Source organism: Bos mutus, chromosome 10, assembly GCF_027580195.1.
Source record: "Bos mutus isolate GX-2022 chromosome 10, NWIPB_WYAK_1.1, whole genome shotgun sequence".
NCBI classification, from domain to species: domain Eukaryota; kingdom Metazoa; phylum Chordata; class Mammalia; order Artiodactyla; family Bovidae; genus Bos; species Bos mutus.
In genome coordinates this window covers 22,846,002-22,858,885 of record NC_091626.1, presented here as the reverse complement: position 1 = coordinate 22,858,885, position 12,884 = coordinate 22,846,002, and the positions used below count along the sequence as shown (strand labels likewise).

The window sequence follows — 12,884 nt, the reverse complement described above, 5'->3', positions numbered from 1 at the left end:
AGGGGACTTACCTGGCCCGCTGCAGCTGTGGCGCTGGGGGGCGCACTCTGGCCGTGGTGCTTTCTCTGGCCACACTGCTCCTGCGCAGGCTGGGGGGTCCCTCGGCCGAGCGTCGGGGTGCTGGCCTGGAGTTCTGGGGGTCGAATTCCTCCTCAGGAATGACCTCTTCGCAGCGGGCTCCGCGGAAGCCTGAGCGGCACACACAGAGCTGGGGCCGGCTGCAGGAGCCCCGGTTCTGGCAGGGTGGCTGGCACACGGCTGCGGAGACAGGGAGAGGGTGAGGGCCGCCCGGCCATGTTCAGACCACCCATCAAAGACTGCGTGACCAGCCGAACCCCCGACACTGTGTTCTACACACGCTTAGCGCTCCCTGTGCGTGGTCTGTCCAGCTGGGACTGGCCTGCAGGCATGGTTTCCTCTTCTCTCCTGTCGGCCTCTGTGTGTGCTGTGTCCCCTCCGTGGGGCTCTCTCCCGTTCCTCTCCACTAAGTCCTGCTGTTCCCTCAAGGCCTCCCTGCCCCCCATCCCAGATGACCTGACTCCAGGTACTGCTCCCTCCTCTGAACCACAGCACACAGCACTCATGCCTGACGGGCCACTGTCAGTCTGTCCGTCTGGGCTCGTGCTCAGTTGTGTCCAGCTCTTTGCGACCCTTTGGGCAGTAGCCTGTCAAAGTTGCCATTTCCTCCTCCAGGGGATCTTCCCGACCCAGGGATCAAGCCCGTGTCTCCTGTGTCTCCTGCATTGCAGGCAAATTCTTTACCCACTGAACCATCAGGGAAGCCCCACCCACCATCAGTGTGATAGATTCTTTATGGATGTGTCTCAACTCCCTAAATAATATGACCAGCACCCCAGGTGCAGTGACTGTCCCTTACACCTCTTTTCCTCCTTAACTCCTAGCATATATTTCATTACAACACAATCGATATTATTTTTATTACAGTGTGCCTGCATGCTCAGTCGCTTCAGTCACATCTGACTCTCTGTGACCCCATGGACTGTAGTCCGCCACGTTCCTTTGTCCATGAGATTCTCCAGGCAAGAGTGGGCTGCCATACCCTCCTCCAGGGGATCTCCCCAAGCCAGGGATTGAACCCATAATTATTGCATCTCCTGCATTGCAGGCAGATTCTTTACCCCTGAGCCAACTGGGAAGCTCTTTAATTATGGCAGCTGCTGCTGCTGCTGCTGCTAAGTTGCTTCAGTCGTGCCCGACTCTGTGCGACCCCACAGACAACAGCCCACCAGGCTCCCCTGTCCCTGGGATTCTCCAGGCAAGAACAATGGAGTGGGTTGCCATTTCCTTTTCCAATGTATGCAACTGAAAAGTGAAAGTGAAGTCACTCAGTCATGTCCGACTCCTAGCGACCCCATGGACCGTAGCCCACCAGGCTCCTCCATCCATGGGATTTTCCAGGCAAGAGTACTGGAGTGGGGTGCCATTGCCTTCTCCGATACACTGTCTCATTTAAGCCTAAAACAATCCTATACAGCAAGTGGGATTGTGATTCTCATTTTACAAATAATGCCTCTGAAGCTCAGAGAGATTAAAAGACGTGCAGAGGTCACCCAGCCAGGCGGTATTGGATGGAGGACCCAATCCAGGAGTGTTTGACTGAAAAGCCCAGGCTCCATCCACCCCCACTGCCTCCAGCAGGGCTGACCCACCTCTGAACCTTGGCCCAGCGCTGATGATGAAACAACAAAAGGGATCTGTTGGCCTTAAGTCAGCTACTGAATGCATCCTTGGGAGCCCTGCCCCGGGACGCTGTGCATCCCAGGTCAGCTCTGGTGGTAGAGACCTCAGACCATCAGAGCCATTCCTCTCCAAAGCCCACACAGTCAATCTGAGATAGAGGGAGGATGTTTAGCAGCTCATGCATTCACTCAGTGAACATTCACCGAGCACTCACTAGGTCTGAGGCCAGTGGTAAAGAGGTTCCCTCTCTCAGGGAGTGTCTTGTCTCATATGGAAGCCAGGACATAGGGCATGTGAAAAGTGTTGACCAGAGCCTCTAACCCAGCCTGAGGCAAGATGTGAAAGTCAGGGAAGGCTTCCTGGAGGTGGTGACACTGACCAGAGACAGAAAGGGTGAATAGATTGGGCATAGTGTAAACCAAGGGCAGCTTGCCTACTCAGGAGCAAGTAAGGAAATATTAGGTCTCACTGTAGGATCCCAACCACGAGCTAGATCCTAAGGCAAGAGCATTTTCCTCAATGCCTGGGCATCTGTTCCTGGTAGGCCCCAGACCTCCAGGTAAGCAGTCTCTGTGAGAGAATTGTAACCCTGAGCACTTCAGCAAACACAAACTGCCACTTAGCAGGATTTTGGCCTATCACCTGGCTGCCCCTCCACCTGCCCAAGTGGAGCAAGCCCCCACCTAACCACCTGCCAAGCCCTTGTCACCACCACCACCAGAGACACAGGCTGCCTGGGGCCAAACCAGGACCAGCGAACACTGCAGAAGCAGGTTTGCGCAGGACAGGTGTCAGCCCTGGTTTATCTTGGGGATGGAGTAGAAAGGGAGGGCTTGAGTGGTTTCCCATGTGGACCACAGATGCTACATTACTCCTAGCCCCTCAGATCCACCCATACCTTTCTGCTGGCCAAGCCTGGCATGGGGGAGGGAAAGGTCACACAGCCCCTCCCAGTCTCCGTTTCCATTCCACCTCCGCGTGGGTGGTCTTTGCCCTTAAGAGAGCCTTTCAAAACCAGTCTAGCTTCTGTCCTTCCCCTCCTGGGCTGCAAGGATGGCCCGTCCTTGACTTTAACAACAAGATCTTTCACTCTCTAAAAATCCAACGCCCCACATCCTGCAGTTTGAGCCTGTACTTCCCTGTGACTCGCCTGTCCCTGGTTCTGCCTCATTCACCAATACATCCGCAGACATTTAGTGAGCACCCTCTCTGGGTCAGATCGGGTGCCAGGGATACAAAGACAACAAGACTGCTCCCTGTATGGAGGAAGCCCGGCCCCGTGGTGGGTTCTCAAAACCATGCAAGCCCCTTGCCACCAGGCAGTTAGATCTTCAACGAGGACCAGGCTTGGCAAACTTTGGTTGGTGTGATGAACAAACAGCTCATGGTAAGTGGGTGGCTGGGGGAAACTATAAAACTGGCATGTATGTATGTATGTAATACTGTGGTCGATAAAAGTTCTAAAAGGCTTCCAAACCAGCCAGACGTGTTGGCAGAAAAAACCCGTTTGGAAAGATGACCTTTCTGGACCAGTCATTTCTGAACCAGCACAGAGGCCAGGTCGGCTAAGAAAGGTCCTCCTGAAACAAGTGCTGCGATTTCAGAGGTTGTGAGCCAGCTCTCACCAACTTCATTTGCATCCTTCTCTTCGTTGTCTTCTCAAGTCTCAGCAGGTAGTGATTCCCTCACTACAGTGTTTTGCTCTGAGCTGAGCATCTGCATTATGGGATTGGAGCATAAACTCCTCTCCTCCCTCCCCACTCCCCACAAAACCACTCCCAATTGGACCCAAATGATGGTTCCAAGTGCCTGTCCATGAAGAGGGACAGTCAGGTCAGTTTTTACCGGCCTGCCATAATACAAGAAAAACAAAACAGTTTCTTGTGTTTCTTATAACGCTATTTCCTTCCCCATTGAAAAAGTGTCTTTCAGATGCAGAGGACAAACATATAGATACTCAAAGAGAAGGTGGGCGGTGGGATGAACTGGGAGATTGAGGTTGACATATATACATTATTGATACTATGTATAAAATAAATAAGTAGTAAAAACCTGCTATACAGCACAGGGAACTCTACTCAGTGCTCTGTGGTGACCTAAATTGGTAAAGAAATCCAAAAAAGCGGGGGGAGATGTATCTGGATAGCTGATTCACTTTGCTGTACAGCAGAAACTAACATAACACTGTAAAGTAACTATACTCCAATAAAAAAGAAAATTAAGTGTCTTTTATTTTAAGATTATATCTTGCCTCCTTTTCTGGTGTTAAAATGTTCTTTGAAGTGGTTAAAGGTGATGGCAAATGGTGTTTCTAATATCCTCACTTGGCAAAATGAAAAGCTGGCTACTGTATTTTGGTACATACGATGTTTTTGGATATTTACTGGTGCGTGAAATGCAGAAGTTTGGAACCCTTGGGGAAGGAGGGGGCCATAGTGGTCATGTGCCTTTTGTTTCAAGGAGACCGTGAAAAGCATTCCTAAGCCAAATGAGCACAGATTTCAAAACTGAAGTATCTAGTGCTCAGCCATTGCAGAATTGCCCATGGCAGGGGCGATTGCATAAAGCGAAAAAGGAAATGCTGCGGCACCCCCAGAGAGGCAGTTTCATGCGGCATTGTGGGAAGTTTAAGAGAGAAAATTCCCAGCGTGGCAGGCTGGGCTGTCTTCACGTTTCATGCCTGGATCCTCATTCCTCCCATTTTCCCATAAGAGCAGAGGTCATGCCTTATACTTGAGAAATCGACCCAGAGGGGGTATATGGCTCTAACGAGTCTTTGTTGATTGTTGGTGACGGGTTATCAAGCATGATGCCACAATGCCCATGTCTAGCCACTGAAGACATACCCAGCCCCTCCCTGTCGGGGACCAGCATCCTCAGAACCTGGAGGTGATCCTGCGCCTGGATTCCCATGCCCGCTCGCCAATGCCAGCCATTAGCCATTCATAATTTGGGCTCCTGAACCCTGGCTTCTCCACATTCCTGGCACTCTCTTTCTCACTGAGGATTGGACATGTGGAAAGTTTCAGCTTGGGGAGTTCAGCTCTGTGAAGTTAGCAGGATGCCAAAAGAGAGGGAATAAAAAGAAAACTCCCGAAACTGCTTTGAAAGTAAGAAATAGAAAGTATCGTTCTCTCCACCACGCCCCCTCCCCCGACTCCTGGCTGTGCCCCCTTCCACCTTCACTCACATCCAGTACAGTGGAGAAGAGGTTTGCTCAGATTTTCCACACAAAACCCCTCCGTTTGGGAGGAGACCCAATTCAGAATGGGCAGGCTTGGGGCGGGGGAGAGTCTGGAAAGAGCTTCCACTAGGCAGGCTGCTCCTGCCATCTGCTCAGAGACTCTGTGAACAGTGGCTTGGTAGCAAAAGGGTTGAGTCAGGAAGATCTGGTTTGACCCCTCGCTCAGCCACACCCCACCTGTGTGCCCCTGGGCATGTCTTGTCTCACTGAGATGCCTCAACCTCCGCCTCAGTTGTCTTGTCCATCAAATGGGTCTGACAATTGCTGCCTCAAAGAGTTGTGTGAGCCTCAGCAGAAATCAGGGACGTGGAAGTGCTTGCACTTTCTGGGGCTGTGCTGTCCAGTGCTGTCTAATGCTGTAGCCATGAGCCGTGCTGCACTGTGCTTAGTCATGTCCGGCTCTTACGACCCCATGGGCTGTAGCCCGTCAGGCGCCTCTCCCCCTGGGGATTCTCCAGGCAGGAATACTGGAGTGGGTCTCCATACCGTCCTCCAGGGGATCTTCCCAACCCCGGGATCGAACCCGGGTCTCCTGCATTGCAGGCAGGTTCTTTACCTTCTGAGCCACCAGGGAAGCCTGTAGCCATGAGCAACACAGGGCTATTGACAGTGAAACTGATTAAATAAAATTTAAAATTCAGTTGCACTAGCCACATGTCAAGGGTTCAACAGCTAAAGGAGGCTCATGGCTACCATGTTAGATGGCAGGATACCGAGCATTTCCACAGAAAGTTTCCACAGGAAGTTGTATTGGACAGCATTTTGCAAAGCTTTTAAAAATAAAAAGAAAGCTTAAAAAAAAAAAAAACCCACACCCCCAGGGATGGAAGCAAGAGGGCTTCTGGATTTCTCTGCCACAACCTTTTTCCCAGGAAAAGGCAATGACAACGTGGGCCCTGGTTACAGATGTAACACGCACTGGGGGGCAGCGGTAGGGCTGCTTCTCAGGTGCCGAACACGCCGGCCTCCTCCCCACCACCCACCCTCATCATGCAGGCCTCTTGTCATCAGCTCTCTCTCCTGGGACTTAGAGATGCCTTCTCCCTCCATCAGTTATCCATTAGGTGAGGCACTGACTTCAGGGTGGGCGGCTTAAGCCCGCACCCTCCTCCGAGGCCTCCAGGCCCCCCACACGCTGTCTTGTCTGGGAGATAAATCTAGCTTCCAGATTAGACTCTGGGCCCAGCACCCCCACACCCGAGGCTCCTCAGCAGCCCCTCAGATTAAACCGCCATCTTTCCTAAACTCTGCCTCAGTGGAACACTAGGATCTCCCCCACTGAGTACCCAGTCCCTTCCTCAGGACAGGGCCCTGTTTCTTCCATACCTGGAGGCCTTTGCAGGCAGGACAGTTTCCTACCACCCTCAGGACTTCGCTTCCCTCGCACCCCACCTTAGACTCCTACCTGGAGCCTCAGTTTGCCTTCGCAATTCATCTCACTGGATGGTGGGGGGACTGGAGGGGGTGGAAGGGGTGGAGGGCGGCGGTAACTGTGGCCCTGAGCTGTTTCTCCACAGCCTGACCTCTGATTCCCAAAAAAAGGGGACCCTGATGTCAGAGCCCCGCCCCTGCCCCGGGGCCAGGAAACCCCTCACTGGCCTTCATACACTCTCAGAATCCACGGGGGACTCGTCCTCTCCACACCCAAACTCTGACCAGGGGCTGTGTCCACCCCCAGACCCCGACTCGGTCCCGAACTGCCAGGCTGTGGGAGAAGTCAGGTCCTTAAGGACTCGGCTGTTCCCACCACAGCTGGGCTGGGGCGGCAGCTCAGGAGGGCTGGAAGCAGCCCTGGGGCTCAGGGGCCAGCCAAGCGCCCGGCTCCAAAATAGCAGTTGTGTTCACATAAAAGCCTCTAATGAGAGAAAGATGCCGTTCTTGGCCCCTCGCGCGCGCTCTGCAGACGTCGTCGTCTGGCAGGCCGAATGGGCCTCTACCGTTTGGCGGCCGGAGGGGAGGAAGGGGAGGTGTGAGTCAGACCTTGGCCCCCAGCCCCTCAGCATGGACCGCCCTGCTAATTGCATTAACAAATGCCGAGATGCTGGGCCAGTTGGGGGGCCAGGGGCTGGGGCAGAGAGCAGCCTCAATTCCCATCAGCTCCAGCAGGCATGAGGAAGGGACCACTGGGTAGGACTCGGAGGCCCGGGGCTGAGGCCCAGGTTCACCGCAAGCTCCTGCCCTAAAGCAGAAGCTCACTGGTCCACCCCCTTCACAGCCTCGAGGGCTCTGTCTAGAGGAGGCAGGGATTTAAAGAGGGCCCCTGGAGATGGGATGGAATCCTGAAGCAGCCCTCCTCGGGGACATGCCCAGGCACCCTGTCTTTTCCAGGGGAGCCGCTCCAGGACATGGAGGACAGATCTGTGGCTGACATGGAGCCATCCAAGCCCTTCTGCAGACACACAAGCTCCATGCCCAAGACCCACGAAGGTCGAGAGGGAAGGGGTACACCATTCCCACTTATAACTCAGCCAAGGCCAGGGCAGACATGTGGAGGAGAGGGCAGCCTTACAGTCAAAGAGAGCTGCATTTGAATTCCAGCCTGGTGACCTCAGCCAAGTTTCATCACCTCTGCCAGTCTCGTTTTCTCTAGAAAATTGTCATGCATCCAACATTTACTCTTTGCCTAGGACGGTACCGTACTTTTTTTTTCGAAGAGAAAGAGATTCTTTTCTTCACAGAGCCTCCAGCTCAGCAAGACTCATAAAATGAGTAAACAAACAAGCAGAGGAAGAGAAGTCGGGATATGAAGGATGGAGGAAACAGTCGAGGGGCTGAGATCCAAAAAAACAAGGCTGCTGGGGGCAACTCTCCACAGAGCAGTGGGGGGAGCTGGAAACAGAGACCGGAAGGAGGATGAGGAGGTAGCCACCTACAGAGATGAGAGAAATCTCGTGGAACAGCCTGGAGGCGGCACATCCCAGGAACCCAGACTGGATTCGGTGTGCGAGGGGCTGACACACGAGGCTGGACACACTGCCGCAGGAAGGTTTGTCCAGCGATGTGTGAATATCTGGACTTCCCAGGTGGCGCTAGTGGTAAAGAACACGCCTGCCAGTGCAGGAGACATAAGAGATGCGGGTTCCATCCCTGGGTTGAGAAGATCCCCTGGAGAAGGAAATGGCAACCCACCCCAGTATTCTTGCCTGGAGAATCCCATGGACAGAGGAGCCTGGCGGACTAGTGTCCACAGGGTCTCGAAGAGTCAGACAAGACTGAAGCGACTTAACACACACGCACGTGTGATTATCCAATTTACGAGATGGAACTGGAGGGTAAGGGGGACAGTGGGAGCAGTCAGCCAGCAGCATCGGTCTCCTAGGAGGATGCGCTGTTGCCTGGGATCACAGACTGGAGAAGCATTGGTTGTGGGGTGAGGGGTGGGAGAGTGAGAAGCAGAGAGGCTCCCAAGAGATTTAGGAAGTGAAGCACACAGGGCTCGGGGAAGGACTGGACAAAAACCTGAGCAAGAGGAAGGTGTCCTAAATGGTCCCAAGAGTGCAGCATGAGCATTCGGATAGACAGGCTGCCTTTTAACAGTGTGGGTAAGACCTGGTCAGGGACATTGGCTCAGAGGGAGGGAAACCATGAGCTCGCTTTGGTAAAGCTGGGGTGGGAGGTTGTCTGGAGGCATCAAGAGCATCAAGATGTCGAGGAGGCAGCAGGATGAAAGGAGTCTGGAGGTTGGAGGAGAGGTCTGGCTGAAGATGCACATAAATCTGGGCGTCATCAGCCCAGAGACGATGCTCACATCCACGGGAATGCATTAGATCACTCCAGGACGGGGCAGTGAAAAAGAAAAGAAGAGGGCCCAGAACTCAGTCCAATGTTTAGTTGCTGGGCAGAGGAGAAGCAGCAGCCAAGGGACATGGGAGGAGCCGGCACAGAGATCGATGTGGTGGCCGCTCACAGGGCGGGGGGTGCTGAAGGGTTTAGTGTGATCCCTGGCACAGAGCGAGTACTGCCACTCTTATTATTGTTGTGTTTTAATTGTCTGGCACAGTGCCTACTGGCACTCAATGATAGGGGGGCAACTAATGCTGGATTTGCTTCACACGGTCCCCCCTCTCTGGGAGGAGGATTTGGAAGATCTGGAGAACGTTAAAGGTAGCCCAACATTAAGATGTTGAGTAGGAAAGGCAAAGCCGAGGAGATGAGAAGAGGCAGCTGGGGATGGCAGAAGGAAACTGTCAGGTCACCCAAGTAATCATTCACCCATTCAGTCCTTTAATACACATGTACCAAGTAGGCACCCCACTGGCATCGACAGGACACAGCCCCTGGCTTCAGGACCCCCTGGGGAAATGAAAGTGAAAGTGTTAGTTGCTCAGCCATGCCCAGCTCTTTGTGATCCAAGGACTGTAACCCACCAGGCTCCTCTGTCCATAGAATTCTTTGTGTGTGTGTATATGTGTGCATGCATGTGTGTACATCCGTGCGCGTGTGAGTTAGTCGCTCAGTCATGTCTGACTCTGTGACCCCATGGACTGTAACCCACCAGGCTCCTCTGTCCAAGGAATTCTCCAGGCAAGAATATTGGAGTGGGTTGCCATTTCCTTCCCCAGGGGATCTTCCCAACCCAGGGATCAAACCTGCGACTTCTGTGTCTCCCGCATTGCAAGCATATTCTTTACCATCTGAGCCTCCAGAGAAGGCCCTGGGTAAGAGCATCTCCTATATACTCCTTTGAGCAAAAAGACTTGAGGGCACACACCTGCTCAACAGGAAGATCTAGGGTACCCCCACATGGAGGGGGTAGAGATGGGCAATGTTTCTTGCTAGGACTGTACCCTTTGTGTTAGCTGGGTCTCCACTGCAGTTGTGTGATAACTCCCCTTAACACCTTCCGCTTTCCTTTCTACCACTCCCACCAACTACTGAATCTCATCAGACGATTCACCTAGAGATGAGCCATAGGTAGGCTCGAGCCTCTAGTTCCTGCTGGTTCCTAAACAATCAGCAATGAACCTGCAAATCCCACACGCGCCCTGACCCTTTTCCCTAACATTTGCTCAGCACTTACCATTAGGAGACCCTGGGGCCAATTTCTTTACAAGTATCTCCTCTGAAGATTCTCACAACAACCATGGTACCAGTCTGACCCTCATTTGACATAAGGACAAACTGAGGCTTAGAGCAGTCCAGAAACTTGTCTGAGATCCCCGTGCAAGTAAGTGATGGAACAAGAGTTTGAACTCAGAGAGTCTGGCTCCAAAGTTGGGGCTCTTCCCCATCTGGCCAGAGTCTTGGCCTTTGGGGTGGGGTCATTTGCAGGGCTGGGCTGGGTGGGCCAGAAGAGCTCCTTCAGGGAAACCCAGGAGAAGCTCAGATTAGAAGGAATGGGGATCCTCACAGCACTGAGATGTGGTCCAGAAGTCATGCTGTTGTAATGGCCCCACACGTAGAGAGGCTTGGGGCCAAAACACAAGAACAAGTGCCCAGGCCATTCCAGGGTCTCCCGAGCACCATGGGGAGTTTTATGAAAAGGCTGATGAGCCCAGGGCAACAGGAGGAGACCTCTCTGCGCAGGCCTGGGAGAGGCCCTGTGTTGCTCAGCACATTGTTGGTGAGCCTTGCTCCTTGTATCCAATGAACACTTGCACTGCGCTGCAGGCGCAGGGGCCACAAGATACAGTCCCTGCTCTCACCATCAAGGCCAGACATGTATAGAACACCCAGAACATGCCAGGCTTTGAACTAAACATTTGCCCTAAGCTATCTCTTTGTTCCTTAGAATTCTGTGAGGCAGGGACTAGTATTAGTCATATTTTACGGAAAAAGAAATTGAGGCACAGAGAGCTTAAACATCTTGCCCAGGGTCCTGCAGCTAAGCTATGGAGCCAGCATTTAAACCCAGGCAGGCAGCATAGCCTCCTGGATTGAGTAAGATCACAGCCAAAGTTACCCCATGCCAGGCTCTCTATATGCACTCACTCGTTTCCCAGGAGCGTGGTGTCAAGCCCTGTCCTCTGGACCAGGCTACTTAAATTCACACCCAGGTTCTGCCGATTCCCAGCTGCATGACTTGGACAAAGAGTTAACCTCATCTGTAAATGGGGATAAAGGTCAAATATGATTTACAAGAGGGTTGTTGTCAGGGTTAAAAATTAATAATCAAGTTCCAACCCTCAGTAAGATCTTGAGTGTGTTACTATTATTAGAAGCAGCTCTATAGAGACTGTTATACCCACTTACTGGGTGAGGTGTTATCCTCACTTACTGGGTGTTATACTCACTGGGTGAGGCTCTGGGGCTGGGACAGGGCCAGGCACTTGCTTGAGGACACAGAGCCGGGATTCAAAGCCATGACTCCTTGAATCTGGCACCAGAATCTAAAGTACATGTTCTCACTCTGTGCCTTAGTCCTGGTGGGGGCGTGGGGGTGGTAGTCCTCCTAGCCCCTTCCCTGAGAGCCTCTGCCTTCCCCAGAATAGCCCCAGCCCCTGTGCATCTAGGCTGAGATAAAAGGAGAAGCCAGAGAATTCTTCAAATCCTCTTCCCCAGGATGAGCCTTTAGAAGTCCCCGCAAAGGCTGTGTGTGTATTGGGGTGAGTCAGTCTGGGAAGACTGGACAGTCTTCCAAAAGCCCTAACTCTAAACAGGATCCAGCCTCCCCACACCCTGCAGTCTTTCGCCTCAGCCGAGCGGGCCGGCAGGCCCCAGCGAGCTGCCTGCACAAATACATAAACACATAAATTGTGTGGCAGAGCTGGCAAAGCCACAGAAGGGAAGGAGGAGACCGAGACCAGAGGAGGAGGCGAGGGCCCAGCTCCAGACCCCGCCAGGCTGCAGAGAGCAGCTAGGCTTCCAGCAACAGACACCTGCAGACACTGTGGCTCCCCAAAGCCCAGGGGCTGGACAGAAATAGAGAGAGAGGCTGCCAGGGAGATGGCCGGTATGTTACGGCAACCAAGGATTCCATGAGAGGAGGCAAGCCGGGGGTCGGGGGAGACCCAGGGCACAAAGACAATCACTCCCTGTGCATGGCCAGTGGGCTGGACCCACAGGTATCTGGAATAGACCAGCGGATGGATTGACTCCCTGCACCCTTCTGAGACTAGACTTGGCAGTTGGGGGAATGTCCCACACCCCTCCCTGTCACCCCCAATCTTGCCAGACCAGGAGAGGCACCCTACATCTGTGAAACCGCTAGGCCAGAATCATGAGCACTCCCCAGTACTGGCAGCCTTGGCTCCAGCCAGGGGAGTAGAGCGTGGGAAGGGGATAGGGAGACGCAAACCACTCAGGGGAAGCAGGACTGCCAGCTGACAGGGCGTGGAAGCAAGAGCCCATACTTGACAGAGCTTTGGACCAGCCATCCAGGGCCAACACCCCACCATCCACGTGGTTCTCATTAGGCTCATTAGCAGCAAAATAGCAACAAGCAAACAGCATTGGGCCCAGCTAATTAGTACACAGACCTTCAGTGGGCAAGTCGACTTTTAGTGGGAGAGGCTAACACCCACTGGCAAAGTCCTCCTGGAGCGCTGCCAGCCTGCATGCCAGAGTCCCAGAGACACCTAGAGGGGCAGCAGAAGACCAGGGAGAGAAATAACAGGGCTGAGGACCCCCAGGGTGGAGTGGGTACTGACGGCGCACCGGAGCAGCTGCCCCCTGCTCTGGGCTCAAGGGTGCGCACACACGTCAGTTCTGACAATCAGCAGACTCACCCAACCTCGAGTTTCCAGTGTTGAAACTCCAGATTGGCAGAGAATGATGCTGGAAAGTCATGAGCAAGTCAGGAAATCGAGAGCCTTCAGGCCCGAGCGAGGCTTGTGCCCAGACCCTTGGGCAGCTAGGGAGAAGGCCACCCACTCTGAAGCCAGCCTTCCCAACTTCAAACCTCAGCAACACTCTCTGCTAAGCTCTTTAGAACTTACGAGCCCTCCTCCTCATTTCTAGCCCCAAATCCCTCCCTGGGCTTCCAGAGGCGCCCCCCAGG

General features: G+C 53.5%; 1 protein-coding gene across 1 annotated transcript in view; it reads right to left on the bottom strand.

The window, feature by feature from the left end:
- Window positions 1-12,884, bottom strand: part of LTBP2 (latent transforming growth factor beta binding protein 2) — a 107,790-nt gene that overhangs the window by 84,236 nt on the left and 10,670 nt on the right. Inside the window, 1 exon segment of the mRNA XM_070377518.1 lies at window positions 12-258. Coding sequence (XP_070233619.1) covers window positions 12-258 — 247 coding nt within the window.